This window comes from Bos javanicus, chromosome 3 (genome assembly GCF_032452875.1).
Source record: "Bos javanicus breed banteng chromosome 3, ARS-OSU_banteng_1.0, whole genome shotgun sequence".
NCBI classification, from domain to species: Eukaryota; Metazoa; Chordata; class Mammalia; order Artiodactyla; family Bovidae; genus Bos; species Bos javanicus.
In genome coordinates, this window is record NC_083870.1 from 49,773,159 (window position 1) to 49,792,223 (window position 19,065).

General features: G+C 43.8%; 1 protein-coding gene across 1 annotated transcript in view; it reads left to right on the forward strand.

Moving 5' to 3' along the window:
* Nucleotides 1-19,065, forward strand: part of ABCA4 (ATP binding cassette subfamily A member 4) — a 144,453-nt gene that overhangs the window by 50,636 nt on the left and 74,752 nt on the right. The window contains exons 12-14 of the mRNA XM_061411147.1: nt 11,265-11,470; nt 12,126-12,302; nt 14,515-14,737. Of these exons, the coding sequence (XP_061267131.1) occupies nt 11,265-11,470; nt 12,126-12,302; nt 14,515-14,737 (606 nt within the window). The remainder of the gene's footprint in view (nt 1-11,264; nt 11,471-12,125; nt 12,303-14,514; nt 14,738-19,065) is intronic.

Below are 19,065 nucleotides of genomic sequence, written 5' to 3' on the forward strand. Positions count from 1 at the left end.
ACTTGTCTGAAGGCAGCAGTGACCATAGGTGCTTTCTACAAGACAGATTTCTGGACACAAACCCAGATCGACTGACTCAGAATTACCAGGGAAGAGGCCTAGTAATCTGTGCTTTCACAGACCTATCAGATTGGTGGGGCCTCAGAGTCCCTCGTACAATTACTCAGTTGCTGTTTTCTTCTTGCAATGCCTCTGCCAGCTAAGCCCCCATTCCTGGCCATGCCCACCCCCGTCTGCCACTGTGGTTATAATATAGGCAGGATTTTTGGATGGGTTCTGGACAGAGGCAGTCTATTTGTTTATTCTTGCTGAATGGAGTTCACTGGGTCTCACAGTGTTTTTTGTGAGGTCCTGTCAGAATACCTCTTACCTTTTGTTTGACTTGATATTTGTATAGTGATGTAAAGGACTTATTTTCTTGAAAGATCAGTTTTTCCACATATCTTGTGCTTAATAGAGTACCAGATACCAAATAGATACTTAATATATATTAGATGGTTAAGAATTTAGTTTCTAGAACCAGACCACCTGGGTTCAAATCCCTGCTAATTGTGCCTCAATTTCTGCATCTGTAAAATGGATATATTGATACTTATCTAATAGGCTTGTTAGGAGAATTAACTGGGTTAATTCTTGCAAAACACTTAAGACAGTGCCTGGCAATTAGTAAGCACTTAATATTAACTTTTTAGTAAAATACAAACAAACAAACTGAAGCTACTGCTTGGGAGGAGGCGAGTGGAATTAGTGAAATTAGGCCCAGACACTGAGCCCCTCCTGCTGCTCCTCTAGTGATTTCAAAGCTGTAATCTCATCTAACATCAGCCACCAGCATGTCCCCAGGGACTTGCAATCCCATTAGCCCAGCCAAGTGCTCCTAAGCAAAGACTAGGATAGCCACCAGTTAGTGGCCTGCCCCAGGTGTTCCTAACAGGGGTTTTGATGGTGGCAGAAACCCAGCAGGTAACTGTGCTGAGGTTTCTGATCTTCCTGCCCTCAGGGGTGGTGGGGGGAGGAAAAGTGAGGACCAGTGACCTGAAAAGAGAAGAAGGGGGTGAAGAGTAGTGAAGAAGAATCTGATCCTTGCAACTGGTCCCGGGATGTTCTGTTTTTGTCCTTGTGTTTTGGGAAGTCAGGAAGAGCCTTGGAATTGGGAAGTCCAAGGCAGAGCCTTGGAAACTCCCCAGTTCTTATCCTCAGGAGCAGACAGGGCATGAAAACCCCTTCACAGTGGCTGCAGGACTTCTCCAGGACAGGGCAGTAAGCGTGTTCCTGCACAGGCTGTTTAAGGCTTGACTGAGCCTCTCCCCTCTTCAATAATATGACTTTCGTTAAAGAGCTTTGAGAATTTCTGGGCCAGACTCAAAGCCTACTTCCCTGCCTGTTCCAAAAAAAGAAAAGAAAAAAGTCATTTCAGGAAAATTCAGCAAAAAATACTGTAAAACATAAAATATGTTGATCCAGGTCAGCTTCCCTGGTGGCTCAGCTGGTAAAGAATCTGCCTGCAATGTGGGAGACCTAGGTTTGATCCCTGAGTTGGGAAGATCACCTGGAGGAGGGAAAGGCTCCCCACTCCAGTATTCAGGCCTGGAGAATTCCATGGACTATACAGTCCATGGGGTTGCAAAGAGTCGAACATGACTGAGCGACTTTCACAGGTCAGTGTGGCATTCAGAAGTGATATTGAACAACTGCAGCTCCAAGAACTAAGACCAAATTTTTATACATTTTGTCATTATAGGAAAGGGGAGTGATTCAGTAGGTTCTCTCCTCACCTCATAGAAGTGCTAAATCTTCTTTCTCTCTGCTTGGGGTAAGGCCTTAGTTACTGGACGTTCCATGGTGCAGGCTGGAGAGCGTACCATGCCTCTGGAGCCGCCTTGCTGGGTCATTGTATACCATGTTAGGTCACTGCTTGGGGAATCTTCTCACCCACCAGTGAGGATAAACATCTTGGATCTGGCTTATAAGCTGTATCCCTCTGGGAAATCTACTTTACCTGCAAAGGCTCAATTTTGTCATTTGTAAGATATAGGTAATAACACAACAGATCTCACAGAATCGCTGTGGAGGATGAAGTGAGTGAAGTGTGCGATGCACTTAGAATGATGGCACTCACTCAGTGCCATTGATTAGTTAAGCCTGTGTGTAAATTCTCTGCCCTTGATTCCTCACATCTTAGGTGGGGCTGGCAGTGCCCTCCTTTCCAAGTGGCTGTGAGGATGAGACTGGAGAGGGTTGGGCACCTAGCCATTTGATGCATGGCAGCTCTTGCTGTGAACCACAAGGATGTCTACCCTTGAACCACAGGCCATGTGAGGAATGTCCCTTTTTCTCATTTCACGTAAGCATTAACCAGGGATATGAAGCCACTCTTCATATTAACCTTATGAACTGGTTTAGAATCAGGACTGTCAGATTATTCCAGAAGGGTACAAAAGTCTACAGCATGAAAGCATATTATTTCAAGAGCCATGAACTGGATCACAAACAGCTTATGGACAATGATCTTATTTTATGTCTCATCAGTCTTTCAGAAACATAGAACTGGATGGAGGAAGGAGAACACAGGTCGGGGATAGGGAGGGCTTGAGTCATAGGTGGAAGGAAGGAAGGTGCGTTTGAGCCTGCTGTGACCAGCCACTGTGCTGGACAGTCCTACACGTCATCTCGTGCAACACTCCCGCCTGCCCAGCGGGCATAATTGTTACCATTTTATAGAATGAAAGACCTACTTGCCTAATATACCACAGCAGATAAGAGATGGCTTCAGAATTCTAACCCAGAACTGTCTGGCTGTGAAGAGGAAATTTTTTCTTCTACCATAGGGGCCACATTAGTAGGGAGCTCAGTAAGTTTGGATAAATTATATAAAGAGTTGGATGCACGCTTCAGTCGTGTCCAACTCTTTGCAACCCTGTGGACCATAGCCTTCCAGGCTCCTTTGTCTGAGGGATTCTCCAGGTAAGAGTACTGTAATGGGTTGCCATTTCCCCCTCCGGGGAATCTTTGTGACCCAGGGATCGAACTCTAGTTCTTTGCCTCTAGGAGCACCTGGGAAGCCCATTTAATAAATTGGATAAGGACAGTAATTATTTTGTAAAGTTCAGGATAGCAGATACTATTCTTTTTCAGTCTTTTCTGGTTGGAAATAGCTAGGTTTAGAGGCTTCTCAGGTGGCACCAGTGGTAAAGAACCCACCTGCCAGGGCTCGAACCTGGGTTGAACCTCTTTACCGTCTGAGCTACCAAGGCCTTGGTAGTGGTAGTATCTCAGAGAACTGCTACAATTCAATCTAATGGAGAAGCAAGTTGCGCAAATCCAAAATGTCACAAATCCTCCAAGCACTGTCAGTTATCCTCCAAATTGTCTCTGAAACCCCCCTTCCTCACTCTCTCCATGTACAGCCTCTGTTTACAGGGACTGGTACCAACTCTCCTCGCTGGTTTCTGGGCCTCTGGTCTCTTACTGCTTCTGTTCAGCTCCCACACTGCCCAGTGAGATTTTCTGAAACTCATCTTGCCATCACTTATTGGTTCTGTGATTTTAGGCAATATTGTTCCCCTGCCTGCTGAAAATAAGGATGATAAGTGAAGTTACAGCCAGGGCAGCATTTACCAGTGTGGCTGGACTGGGTGTTTGTGATTGGAATGTGCTTTCAACAGTTAGTGCCCGGCTCTGTTGCTTATTAAATATTTTAAGTATGATAACACTCACCTCCCAAAGTTGTTGGAATGATTAAACAAGAAAGCTTTGAGAGCTAAAGTGCCCTGCAGTCAGCCAGACTGTTCTCTTTCCTTGAACCCAGCTACACAGGAAGCATCACCTGGGGGCTTTGGTGGAGTGTGAGTCTTCATGCTCCAACGTGACCTTTTTATTTGTTTCATTATTGTATTTATTTTAGAAACAGACATTTTTAAACAGCTGTGCATTTCCTCTCCCTTTGTTTTCCAGTCATGGTGCATTTCCTCACTTTTTACAGTTGAACATTTCAGATGTCTGTTCATGGTGCCCAGTGTGTTAGATAAAATTTATTGCGGCGCCTCTGGCCTGTACTTCACCATTCCAACCAACACAAACAGCCCAAAGCTATTTTATCCAGTGGCTTTTTCCATGTGGGGAGAAACAAATCTTGAGTGTTAAGGTTTAGATCTGCCAGGAAATTCATTCTGGGATGTTTGCCCACATTCATTGGCATTTTTCAAAAGGAACCCCAGGTGTCTACATTAACACCAGCAGGACCACTTGAGGCATTCATCAGCCACTTTGTTCTCGGCCTGAGTGTGGAAGTTAAAGATGTAAGAGACAAGGTTGCAGAGCCAGCGTCTCTAAGGGTGCAGTGCTTTTCTTTTCCCTGAAGATTTATGCCTCACATGTCCTGAACGTATTAGCCAAAAAAGGTCAGCCCAGAGTACCAGTCTCCTTTGATTATCAAGTTCAAGCCAAGAGAATGGTTCTTTCTTTGCCTCTACTGGATATAGTTTTCCATTTAAGAGATAATTTAATTTATTTATTAGTTAATGTGTTTGAATTAGCATTGGAGGGGTCACAGTTGAAGAAGGAAGCCTGCTGCTACTGCAGCTTCTTCTCCCAAGGTGGTGTTTGACTTAGCTGCATAAACAAATGACTGCATTCTCCAGAGGTCCTGAACACAGCTGTCTGCCCTGGAGAAGGCCACACCTCTTCCGGCAGGGTGAACTCTGCTTCCTGCTGAGAATCAGCAAAACAACCAACAAGGAATGGTAGGAATTGTATAGACTTCAAATGGCAATGACCCTGCCACCCAGATTTTGGCCACAGCAGTTGGAAACTGAATGAGACAAGGAAACCTCTTCTCTGCTTTACTGCCCTTGGCTATCACAGGGCATTTTAAAAATTCTCTTTGAGATTCTCAACTCTGGTTGCAAAATTTGTCTAGACGATAGCCATGAGACCCCGGAGACTGTCTTTTTAATCAGTGAAGATGCCCTTTGAATTTTTTCCTAGTCGTGATGCTATCTTTCTGCTGAGCCTCTCTCACTGGCCAGTTCTTATCTACCTACAATATTCTTCCCAGCATCCATGATCACACTGTTTCTCTCTGTTTAGAATCAAAGAGCTTTTATAAACAGACTCTGTGGCTTCAGTCTCATTAGAATCTACTATGTTTTAACTTAACAAGCCAACCAGACCAGACCAGATGTGTCAAAATTCATGACCTTGGTTAAGGGTGTAGTCATTCACCATTGCTTCCCAAACACACTCATGCACCTACTCACATGAGTATACATGTTCATTAGTCAAGATCTTCACTTCAGGGACCCAGAGTAAGTGCCAGTAGGGAATGAGGTCACTTGCTGTGAGGCAGGTAGCCTCCCCATGAGAATGCAAGGATACATTATGAATCATACCTCAGGGTATGACCTAGGGACTTCTGACTCATGTCCAAACCAGCTTCCACAGCTGCTCTGCCTTGACCTCTGGATTAGTTTCATAAGACCTTCCTCTGGATAGAGTTGTCTGACTTTCAACTAATGGACAATGAGCAAGCTAGTGAACACCAGTGGCTTAGGATCCATCCCACTGCCACCCCTGTTGCCCAGGTGGAAGCTTTGGCTTCTGTTCATAGCATACTTCTAACCAGATGGGGTGCTGCAGATAAGTTTGGGATGGATTGTGTTCCCAGCCATATTGTTTTTTTAAAATAACTGTCTTCTTCCCTAGACAAACAGCTATTATAAATGGCTGGGCTTAAATGCCACTGGACTCTCTTAACTTTGAAGATATTTTGCAAATACAGTGATTAAAATGGTATTGATCAAGTCCTCATTATTTGTGAAATTGTTTAGTATCCTACAGGCTTTCCTGGTGGCTCAGACAGTAAAGAATCTGCCTGTAATGCAGGAGACCTGGGTTCGATTGCTGGGTCAGAAAGATCCCCTGGAGAATGGAATGGCAACCAACTCCAGTATTCTTGCCTGGAGAATCCCATGGACAGAGGAGCCTGGTGGGCTACAGTCCATGGGGTCACACAGAGTTGGGCACGACTGAACAACTAACACTCACTCACTCTTAGGATCCTACATAGTTAAAACACAGGTTCTCTCCAGAGGAAGTTTGCTTGTTTCCCTCATAAGAGAGCTTGGAGTGATCATCATAAAGTGGTTGGGAGGATTCACGGGGTTAATACAAGCAAAGCCCTTGGACCAGTTTTGGGTACATAGTAAGCCTTCATTAAGCATCAACTGTTATTCTTACCAGAAGGCAGTGGTTGGCCCTTCCCAAACACACTCATGTGATGCTTAGAACATACCTATAAATTAGGCACATCTCCGTTTTGCAAATAGAGAAAGAGAGGCCACATGGTTAGCAAACAGCAAAGTAGGGATGGCATTCAAACACTACCCTGTACCATGTTTCTAGAGATGATAATTTAACTTGGAAAATGGGTCAAATGTTTCAGGGTGAAAATGAGTGAGAACCATTTAGATTTTGTTTTTCCAGAGACTATCAGAGTACCAATCTAGAGAGACACAGCAGGAAACATGGCTGTGAATCAGCTGCCTGATAAAACAGCCAGGATGGAGCCCCGGTCATTGCAGGACTAAACAATATCACTGAAAAATCAGCACTTACTCTACTATTAAAGATTTCCCTTTAAGACATGAAAGAAGAATTCAAAGAGAATGGGTTAGATTGCTCAGAAAGTCATATTATTAAAATGTATTTGTTTTTATTATTATTATTATTTTTGCTTTAATGAGAGTTATACTCTTGTTAACATTATACCAAAAATTCACCTTTCACTAATTTCTCCCAGTTTGTCATCTGATTTCAGGTGCATAGGATTATGTTCAAAACACACAGTAGTAAGGTTGTATTTCTTGCAGCATTTGGGACTTCTAAATTTAACTCAATTCAGTATACACTTATTAAGCCCCTTTCATGAGGAAATACTGTTACAGAGACTTAGTAAACAAGACATGGCCCCTGACCTCCGGAAATTTACTATCTTTAGAGCTGTGCTAACAATACAGTAACCAGCAGTCACATGTGACTATTTAAATTTAAATAAAGTGAAAAGGCCAGTGCCTCAGATGCATTAGCCTCATTTCAAGTGCAAAATAGCAGTGTGTGCTTCCTGGCTACCATGTTGGATAGGGCAAAAGTAGAACATTTCCATTGTTGTGGAAAGTTCTACTGGACAGTGCTGGTCTATTGACCAGAAGCAGGAGATCTTGTTCAAGAATTCTGTTACTCCCACTTTGTGGCTGCTCTTAGAGGAATGTGAAGGAACAGCACCACCCTTCAGGCTTAACATTTGAAGACATGGATCCATATTCTGCTTCTGACCCATACTGACCTTAGACAAGGACCTTTGCCCATCGGATACCAGTTTCCTCATCAGGGAAGCAAAGACATCAGACCGTAAGACCTCTATGACTCCTCTGGCCAAGTGCCTTGTAATGCTATGAGGGAATTGATAGACTATTCTCTGTGTGTGTGTGTCACAGCCACAAGAAACTGAAAAGAATTCCCATCTCCCCAATAATATTCTTTTTTATTTTGGAAGTTTAATTTCAAGTTCACCCTATTTGTCAATGCTAAAACTCTGTATGTGCAGTCCTAAACTTGACAAACTGATTTTTTTTTAAAAAAGGGAGACGTTTTTATTTTAAAATAGACAAGTAATCAGATCAGATCAGATCAAATCAGTCACTCAGTCGTGTCCGACTCTTTGCAACCCCACGAATCGCAGCACGCCAGGCCTCCCTGTCCATCACCAACTCCCAGAGTTCACTGAGACTCACGTGCATCGAGTCAGTGATGCCATCCAGCCATCTCATCCTCTGTCATCCCCTTCTCCTCTTGCCCCCAATCCCTCCCAGCATCAGAGTCTTTTCCAATGAGTCAACTCTTCACATGAGGTGGCCAAAGTAATGGAGTTTCAGCTTGAGCATCATTCCTTCCAAAGAAATCCCAGGGCTGATCTCCTTCAGAATGGACTGGTTGGATCTCCTTGCAGTCCAGGGGACTCTCAAGAGTCTTCTCCAACACCACAGTTCAAAAGCATCAATTCTTCAGCACTCAGCCTTCTTCACAGTCCAACTCTCACATCCATACACGACCATAGGAAAAACCATAGCCTTGACTAGACGAACCTTTGTTGGCAAAGTAATGTCTCTGCTTTTGAATATGCTATCTAGGTGGGTCATAACTTTCCTTCCAAGGAGTAAGCGTCTTTTAATGTCATGGCTGCAGTCACCATCTGTAGTGATTTTGGAGCCCAGAAAAATAAAGTCTGATACTGTTTCCACTGTTTCCCCATCTATTTCCCATGAAGTGATGGGACCGGATGCCATGATCTTCATTTTCTGAATGTTGAGCTTTAAGCCAACTTTTTCACTCTCCACTTTCACTTTCATCAAGAGGTTTTTTAGTTCCTCTTCACTTTCTGCCATAAGGGTGGTGTCATCTGGATATCTGAGGTTATTGATCTTTCTCCCGGCAATCTTGATTCCAGCTTGTGTTTCTTCCAGCCCAGCGTTTCTCATGATGTACTCTGCATAGAAGTTAAAGAAGCAGGGTGATAATATACAGCTTTGACGTACTCCTTTTCCTATTTGGAACCAGTCTGTTGTTCCATGTCCAGTTCTAACTGTTGCTTCCTGACCTGCATACAAATTTCTCAAGAGGCAGATCAGGTGGTCTGGTATTCCCATCTCTTTCAGAATTTTCCATAGTTTATTGTGATCCACACAGTCAAAGGCTTTGGCAGAGTCAATAAAGCAGAAATAGATGTTTTTCTGGAACTCTCTTGCTTTTTCCATGATCCAGCAGATGTTGGCAATTTGATCTCTGGTTCCTCTGCCTTTTCTAAAACCAGCTTGAACATCAGGAAGTTCACGGTTCACATATTGCTGAAGCCTGGCTTGGAGAATTTTGAGCATTACTTTACTAGCGTGTGAGATGAGTGCAATTGTGTGGTGGTTTGAGCATTCTTTGGCATTGCCTTTCTTTGGGATTGGAATAAAAAATAATAGCTATGCTCTATTTTTTTTTTTTTTACCTTTTTATTTTGTATTGGGTTATCCCTGTAGCTCAGATGGTAAAGAATCTGCCTGCAATTCAGGAGACCTGGGTTCAATCCCTGGGTCAGGAAGATCCTCTGGAGAAGGAAATGGCAACCCACTCCAGTATTCTTGCCTGGAGAATCCCATGCACAGAAGAATCTGGTGGACTACAGTCCATAGAGTCACAAAAAGTCAGATATGACTGAGTGACTAACCCACACATAGATGATTAACAGTGTTGTGATAGTTTCAGGTGAACAGCAGAGGGACTCAGCCATACATGTGTATCCATTCTCCTCCCAACCCTCCCCCATCCAAGCATGCTCTCTTACTTTATGAGACAATCGTAGCACATGGAGAGCCCATAGATTGGGCTGTACCAGTGGCTTCTGGTGTGGGAAGAAGTCTGGACCTAGAGTTGAAAAATGGGGAGAGAAGCCAGACTCTGCCACCATCTAGCTATGTGAGCTCTGCCAGGTCTCCTCCTCAATAAAACTAGGGTTCCAGGTCACTCACCAGGCTCTGTGGGAGAGTTAATGTGTTCCTTTAAGCCTGTGTTACATCAGCAGCCTTCTAACCAGGCTTCCAGCTTCCCCTTCCTACCACCAGTGAACTTTGAGAAATATGATCTAATCTCATATGTCATACCTCTGCTTAGAGCCCCACGGTGGTTTCTTGTGGCTTTTTAGGGTTTTGCCAGGAAAACTCCTGACTAGCATGGAAAGCCCTGCATCCCATGAAACCTTTCAGTTGGCCAATCACCCTGCAAACCCAGCGGAGCAACTGACCTGGTTTCCACCTGCCTTTTTAGTGCACACCTCTCACCACTCACCTCTGCTCACTTACATTCTTCTCTCTACCCTAGGACAACCTGGGTGTGGGCGTTTGACAAAATACTGATGCCATGATCTTGCCTTCTGAGAATCTGACTTCGTCGTTTGGAGTGGGACTTAAGTATAGTTGTCTTTTAAAATCTCCATAGTGGTTTGAAAGCACCAGGGAAAGGGATCTCTATTCTGTTCTTGCAGGTCTGGAGAAATTCTGTGAGTGATTCTCCATGCCTGAGCTGACCTTTCCCTTGCTTTCTTCCCTTGGCTAATTCCTGCTTATTCTCGTCCTACTCAAGAGTCTCTTCCTCCAGGCAGCCCTCTAGGATCCCCTCCAGGTAGACTTAGCTTCATTCCACCACTGGGCTGCTTGACTACCCCAGGCCTGCTTCCACCAGAACCTGCATTCTGACTGTTGGCTTACACCAACTCTCTCTCGTTAGGTCTGGAGTTTCTTTCAGGAAGAGATTTTATCTTTCTTCCTTGTATCCCTGGAGCCAAACAGGCTCTGGCACCTTGCAGGCTCTCAGTAAGTATTCCGTGAACAGATTAATCAAAGCAAGGCCAGCTGACCTCTTGTGAGTTACATTCTAAGAAAGAAACATCGCACAATAACCCCAGTGTATTATAGAAACAGGAGATTAAGGAAAAAACACACCCGAGTACAATACAATGCTTTAATGAATCTATAAAAGTGGACAACACTCAATATTCAAATTAAAAGAAATTCTTAGTTCTGCTCTTTTCTAGATAACAATTTTTTTCTCTTCCAGGGGGAGAAAAGAAAAAGACAGGTTAGGAGATTCCTTCTCTATCCTCATTACCTATCATAAAATTGTAACTGGAAACGATTTCTCTGACGAAATGCCTTTGGTTTTCTGTTATTTTCTCTCTTCCTCCTCACTCTTCCCTCAGCTGGCCATCCTTGTGTGTTTGCAGAGAGGCAGGAAGGTTCACTGCTGGGACTGTTTCTGTCTCCCTTTAAAACTCTTTTATCGGCTGGCTTTCTGATCTTCAAAGCAGCTTGTATCTGATGTGACCCCACTCCCTAGACTCCATGTACTGGGGAGTGAGAGCTGGGAGTATTTTTGTCATTTTGATGACTTGCATGTTTGGACAGCCTTGGACAGCCCAATTGTGCAGTCCTTACTAAATCTGCAGGGATGAGAGCAAGTCAGTGTTTCTAAGCCCCCTTTCACCCCCCAAATCTACACACATTGAAGACTTGACACCAGAGCCCAGAGTTAAGCAAACAGCAAGTTTATAAGTCTTCTTGCTTTTGACCCATCCACTGGGGCAGCAACCCTGATCCTCTGCCCTGTTTTGCCCTTGAGTCTTTGTGTTTGGTGTTCCTCAGACTCTCAACCTTTGTGATTATGCACAGTGCTTGATCCTGGATAAGTTTGAAAGCTACGATGATGAATTTCAACTCACTCAGCGAGCCCTGTCCCTGCTGGAGGAAAACAGGTTCTGGGCTGGAGTGGTATTTCCGGACATGCACCCCTGGACCAGTTCCTTACCACCCCATGTGAAGTACAAGATCCGAATGGACATAGATGTGGTGGAGAAAACCAATAAGATCAAAGACAGGTGATGTTTCAGGAGATCTCAGAAGGCCCTGGGTATCCCCAGTGATGTATGAGGCAAGGAAAGGGGGCTCCTGTGGGCTCAGGCCACTCATCTCCTCCTGAGACAGAAGGGTCACTTGGAAAGGCACAGGAAAGCACTTTGGTATCAAAGAACTAAGCTAGACAGTTGACCCTGCTAGTTGGTGGGACCAGGCGAATTCAGCTACATGTGTTTACTTCCTCATCTTAGCACTTGTCCTTGGCTGGCCTTCGAGCAATTTGGAGATGAAAATCTCTAGGTATTGGGTTATCTTCACAGAGATCCTGCAAATGAGGTTTCACCAGAGTCACTGAGAAATTACATTTGTTACAGAGTAAGGGATTGAAACTGGGCTCAGCCTATACATCAGTAAAAATTAAGTTAAATCAAAGGAAGTAAGATAATTTGTAAAGCTCAAAGTAGAGTCCTTGAATGAAAGCCATTACAAATCATGCTGAGGTTAATATTCATCACTGAGATTTAAACTTTGACCCAGAAAACAGAATCAGAGAGTGTGGAAAAGTTCAGGAGAGAGTTTCAGGAGAGTGAATGCCAAGTCCCCTCATGCTTATAACGAGTGAGTTGTCCTGTCCATTCCCATCCACATCCCTTGTCCCTGTCTCTGGTTTCTTCTCAGGTACTGGGATTCTGGCCCCAGAGCTGATCCTGTGGAAGACTTCCGATACATCTGGGGAGGGTTTGCCTATCTGCAGGACATGGTTGAACAGGGGATCACGAGGAGTCAGGCCCGGGAGGAGGTTCCGGTTGGAATCTATCTCCAGCAGATGCCTTACCCCTGCTTCGTGGATGACTCGTGAGTCGGAGGTCCCAGGCCCCCTCCAGGACAAGCTAATCAGGTTTCTGGGGTGGGATGAAGGGGAGGTGCTCCCCAGGCTTCAATCTCTTTGGAGAAAAATCTTTTTGGATCCTGGGGCCAGCTCGGGGAGAATAGAGCTCTGATTGAGGAACCTGCCCTGCCCCCTCAGCTGCAGGCAGGGCCAGATGGATAAGTAAAGTGGGAAAAAGGAGTTGGTAGAAAAGGGAAGGTGAAAATTAAAGCAGGGAAAGTGAGGCTGGGGGAGGGAACACAGGCTTTTAAAATTTCCACTATGTAATATGTTTGGTATGTGGAAGAGTTCAGGTCAGAGTGTTTGCCCAGTGATTGCCAAAACAGCAAAGTAGGATTCTGCATCACAAGTAGGTCCGGTTCCTAGGAGCCTTGGAATAATGCAGCTCCTTCCCTAATTAGCATTCCCATGATGTGTGCTTCATGAAAAGGTGGAGGGGTGTTGGATGAGCTTGGACCCCCTTTCCTGTCCACCCCCATCCCCAAGCCTGTACATTTGCTGCCCAGTAGCAAGACATGCTAGTATCCTACTGTTTTCTGAACATACATTTGGGGGTGGAGCGGTAGAGGGAGGGACAAAGAGGAAGAAGGGGCTGGGAGGGCTCATTTACTGTGGTGGGTGGGGGCAGAAATGTCCCAGGACAGGAGCAGAGATCTGCAATTGGCTTAGGGATTCAACTCCTAGAAAAAAAAAAACTGGCAAGTTCACCATAGTGTATATGTGGGTCTGTGGGGTTCAGGGAGGAGAGAAATGTGCACAGCCTGAAGAAAAGAAGAGTCAAATTGCCAGCTGGCCAGGTTGTATAAATAAAACCCCGTATGGGTGTAATACCTTAGTCCAATCAGTTCTTCTTGCTCAGCTCTGCAAAAGACTGAAAGAGATAACAGGGACTGTTCCACAGTCAGTTTAGGGTTGGATAATAGGCAGAGACGGGAAATGGAACCAGGAGCAAAAGCCCAGTTCCACTTTTATGATCAGAATAGAAGTGAGTGGCAGGTAGACAGTGAGGAGGCAGGAATTCTGGCCATTCAATGTGGGAGAGCCCTCTGGTGGCAGGTCCCAGAAGGGCGGGCTTTATGAATGTATGATTCTCTTCCTAGGGCCATCTTAGTGAAACTCTCCCACCCTCGAATTGGGCCCTTACTGTGTTACCCAGAAGTTTTCAATAGATAATAACCTCAAGGGCTTTACTATAAAGGTCAAGTGTAAGGAAAACATATGTAAAGTTCCCACTAGAGTAATTCCAGAATACCAAATTTGCCCTGCTTGCTGGAATGAATATCCACGAATGTACTCCGTGAGTATAGGCCGGTGGAATCAGTGACCATTGAATCACTGATTGATTTGTCAGTGGGTCAGTTGCCTTCTAAAAGTGCCACAGTGATTAGTTATTTTGTGCCTCTTCCTGTATAACTGAGGTTTGATCTTCAGGGTAGGTAGTGCTTCACTGGCTGACCCCTTGTGAGCTCAGTTAATGATCTCACCACAACCAGTTCCCTTGGTCCACCTTCTTGGACTTCAACATCAGTTAGCATGTATCTCTTCCAGTCACATCCTGTATTATCAGTCCTTTCCTGGGAGATCTTATAAGAAGCTATATAACATATACAGTATGATTTAATTTACATGTTTTATGTATAGAGAGAACTCATCTGTACTAACCAAAAAGCTGAGATCTTATAACGAATGCTGTGTAATATACATAGTACAATTTTATTTATACATTTTACTCACAGAGTTTTCATCAGGGCTAACCAAAAGGCTACCAACTTGCTCTAAGGAAAAAAGTAATCCTTTGGGGCTACCCTAGTGGCTCAGACGGTAAAGAATCCACCTGCCAATGCAGGAGACCCAGATTCAATCCCTGGGTCGGGAAGATCCCCTGTAGGAAGAAATGGCAACCCACTCTAATATTCTTGCCTGGAAAACCCCATCAACAGAGGACCCTGGTGGGCTACAGTCCATGGGGTTGCAAAGAATCAGACACAACTGAACAACTAACATACTATTTGGGAGGAGGCAGAGTCCAATATATTAAAAGATTGAATGCCCTGTGGAGACTTTTCTGCCTTTTCCCTCCACCTGTGCTTCATTGTCAATTCATTACTTCATTACTCAAACATTTACTCCACCAGATTCAGGGCAATCTACTGTTCTGCTTCTCTCCTCTTGCTTTAGTTTTATGATCATCCTGAACCGCTGTTTCCCTATCTTCATGGTGCTGGCCTGGATCTACTCTGTCTCCATGACTGTAAAGAGCATTGTCTTGGAGAAGGAGTTGAGACTGAAGGAAACCTTGAAAAATCAGGGTGTCTCCAACAGGGTGATTTGGTGTACCTGGTTCCTGGACAGCTTCTCTATCATGTCGATGAGCATCTGCCTGCTGACAATATTCATCATGGTAAGCCAGATGGAGAAGGTCCAGAAAACCTCGAATAGTTTTGTTCCTCTTACTTCCCTTCCTGTTAATGAACTTGTACCTAGATTAGTCATCTCACCAACAATGATAGCATCACATGTAGCTGTCTTGCCATTTAGGCCAAGGTGGAAGACAGAGAGACAAATTCTTCTCCAAGGAGCCGCTGTATCCGAGCATCTTCCCTGTCCCCACTTCCTGCCTGGGTAGCCACAATCTATTAATAGATAGATTATTTAACCCCATTACATGAACTATCTGGAAAAGCTGCTATTAGCAGATCCCAGACTCTGCTAACTGGATGGTTGTATGTGCAAAGGGTTCTATCTTGTCAAATACAGAAGAAATGAATCTAAGGAGTGTTTTCTTGGGATTACCGTCCCAACCACTAGCTGGAGTGGGAATGTTGAGAACCTTTTCAATATATTAGGAGAGGAGATCTGGACTGTTTATTAATAACCATCATGGTCACTCCATTCATTGCTTGACCAAAGAACGTTCTGATGCCTACAAAATCTTGGATAGAATTTGGAATCCATCCTTTCCAAGTGACAGATATTTAATCAGCGCAGACAGCATGCATAGGTCATTGTCCACAAATTTACAGCTCCCATGCAAGCTAAACTTATATATAAAACTTTATTTCATAATATCCTTTTGTGCTTCATGTTCAACTCCTCTACAATAGATGAACTTTTGTACTTATTAAGTGATGGGACAGAAATTTAGGTAGTTTTTTACACTTATTTGTTGGGCTTTAGTATAAGGCTTAGACTTCAGGCTTTGCAAGCTTCTGATAACTTGTGCCTCTTTGGCATCATGCTATTAAGAGCTCCTTGCACTAAGCAATATGTGTGCTGATACATAGGCTCTGGCTAAGTGTGTCCCTTGTTTCGCTGGACCATACCTGGTGGCTACTTGATCCAAGAATGTTCCATCACATATCTTGGCCAACCAACACATATCCAGTTAAACCAAATCCTGTCCCTTCTCTTTGCAGTAAAATGTACTAAGTCTGAATGGTTTTGGTGTAAGTGTTGCATTGAGATTCAGTGAACAGTGGCCTTAGCCAAACCCTGGTCTAGAGCCCTATCAAAACCAATGCTGATTTTGAAGTCAGCCTGCTCAGTCTGACCAGACCCAGATGTAGCATTAAGTACTCAAAGGGTCCTGGAGTTCCACGGAGAGGAGGAGAGAAGCTGAGTAACTTGTCTTCCTCTAGGGATCTTTGTTCCTTCCCACCCTTCAGTCTACTCTTTTCCTCACTACTAAGACATTTAGTGTCCTCAGAATCAAAGGAGTCAAAATACATGAGCATCTGACTCATGCAAAATGCATAAACATGCATGACGCCTTGTAATGGCCCTGAGACATGTTGCTGATAAGTGGCATTGAGAGTTGCCTCCCTGAGAATGGGCATTAGGACTTCAAAGCTTTTAGGATGTGAGGTAAAGAATGTTTATGAAGACTTTTCTTGTACAAAGGAGTTTCTCCTTGTGGGAACCAGGACATTGTTCCAGTGATGGCGGAAACAGAGCTTTCCACAACAAAATAGGATTTTCCTTTGAATGACGTTCTCATCTTTCCCCTGTCCTTACTTCCCACCTCAACTATGCAGGAAAGAAGCTGGAAGCGGGGACAATGGAAGGGTTCCATTGTTACTCAAGCTATTAAAACAAAAAAGAAAAGTGGTCATAAGAAAAAGCCAAGGCCAACCACTTTCATCTCTGTCTTAAGCCAATGAGAAATTATATAGCCTAGAAGTTTGTAGGACCTTACTTTGATCTGAGATAAGAAATTGATTTCATTCTTTTGAGATTAACAACCATCTTAAAGGTCTTCCAGCCAAAAGCCATGTGCTCAGTCTGGGACTTGCTTTTATTGAGTTGCATGGCATTAAGGATAAGGAGTGAGATTTCCAGGGTAATGTGGAGAGCTCTTTGATACAAAATGAGGCTTCTGAGTCTTAATCATGATTTTATTTAGATTTCCTCAAAGTTTGCTTTTAGTTAAAAGCATGGCTCTTTTCCACATCCTTTGCCATTTGTTTTATTCCATTATTCAATCTGTTCTGTCAGTGCCCAGCAGGCACGACAGCATGAAGGAAGAAGAAATGGTAGCAGCAGGAGGTAAGTGGCACATTTTCTTTATATTCAAATCTTACATGCCCATTACAGATATTGCTCTAGAGGAGAAAATGGCAACCCACTCTGTTATTCTTGCCTTGAAAATTCCATGAAAAAAAAAAAGAAAGAACATTCCATTGACAGAGGAGCTGGTGGACCATGGGGTCACAAGGAGTTGGACACGACTGAGCACACACATCAGTTTCAGTTCAGTTCAGTCGCTCAGTTGTGTCCGACTCTTTGCAACCCCATGAACCACAGCATGCCAGGCCTCCCTGTCCATCACCAACTCCTGGAGTTTACCAGACTCATGTCCATTGAGTCAGTGATGCCATCCAGCCATCTCATCCTCTGTCGTCCTGTTCTCCTCCTGCCTTCGATCAGGGTCTTTTCAAATGAGTCAGCTCTTCGCATGAGGTGGCCAAAGTATTGGAGTTTCAGCTTCAACATCAGTCCTTCCAATGAACACCCAGGTCTGATCTCATTTAGGATGGACTGGTTGTATCTCCTTGCAGTCCAAGGGACTCTCTAGAGTCTTCTCCAACACCACAGTTCAAAAGCATCAATTCTTCTGCACTCAGCTTTCTTTACAGTCCAGCTCTCACATCCAAACATGACTACTGGAAAAACCATAGCCTTGACTAGACGGAACTTTGTTGACAAAATAATGTCTCTGCTTTTTAATGTGCTGTCTAGGTTGGTCATAACTTTCCTTCCAAGGAGTAAGTGTCTTTTAATTTCATGGCCACAATCACCATCTGCAGTGATTTTGGAGTCCCCCAAAATAAGGTCAGCCACTGTTTCCACTGATTCCCCATCTATTTGCCATGAAGTGATGGGACCGGATGCCATGATCTTAGTTTTCTGAATGTTGAGCTTAAGCCAACTTTTTCACTCTCCACTTTCACTTCATCAAGAGGCTCTTTAGTTCTTGTTCACTTTCTGCCATAAAGGTGGTGTCATCTGCATATCTGAGGTTATTGATATTTCTCCCAGCAATCTTGATTCCAGCTTATGCTTCTTCCAGCCCAGTGTTTCTCATGATGTCCTCTGCATAGAAGTTAAATAAGCAGGATGACAACATACAGCCTTGATGTGTTCCTTTTCCTATTTGGAACCAGTCAGTTGTTCCACGTCCAGTTCTAACTGTTGCTTTCTGACCTGCATACAGGTTTTTCAAAGGCAGGTCAGGTGGTCTGGTATTCCCATCTCTTTCAGAATTTTCCACAGTTTATTGTGATCCACACAGTCAAAGGCTTTGGCATAGTCAATAAAGCAGAAATAGATGTTTTTCTGGAACTCTCTTGCTTTTTCCATGATCCAGCGAATGTTGGCAATTTGATCTCTGGTTCCTCTGCATTTTCTAAAACCAGCTTGAACCTCTGGAAGTTCACAGTTTACGTATTGCTGAAGCCTGGTTTGGAGAATTTCGAGCATTACTTTGCTAGCATGTGAGATGAGTGCAATTGTGTGGTAGTTTGAGCATTCTTTGGCATTGCCTTTCTTTGGGATTGGAATGAAAACTGACCTTTTCCAGTCCTGTGGCCACTGCTAAGTTTTCCTAATTTGCTGGCATATTGAGTGCAGCACTTTCACAGCATCATCATTTAGGATTTGAAATAGTTCAACTGGAATTCCATTACCTCCACTAGCTTTGTTTGTAGTGATGTTTCCTAAGGCCCACTTGACTTCACAGTCCAGGATGTCTGGCTCTAGGTCAGTGATCACACCATCATGATTATCTGTGTCATGAAGATCTTTTTTGTATAGTTCTTCTGTGTATTCTTGCCACCTCTTCTTAATATCTTCTGTTTCTGTTAGTTCCATACCATTTCTGTCCTTTATCGAGCCCATCTTTGCATGAAATGTTCCCTGGGTATCTCTAATTTTCTTGAAGAGATCTCTAGTCTTTCCTATTCTATTGTTTTCCTCTATTTCTTTGCATTGATCGCTCAGGAAGGCTTTCTTATCTCTTCTTGCTATTCTTTGGAACTCTGCCATTCAGATGCTTATATCTTTCCTTTTCTCCTTTGCTTTTCACTTCTCTTCTCTTTTCACAGCTATTTGTAAGGCATCCTCAGACAGCCATTTTGCTTTTTTGTATTTCTTTTCCATGGGGATGGTCTTGATCCCTGTCTCCTGTACAATGTCACGAACCTCCATCCATAGTTCATCAGGCACTCTGTC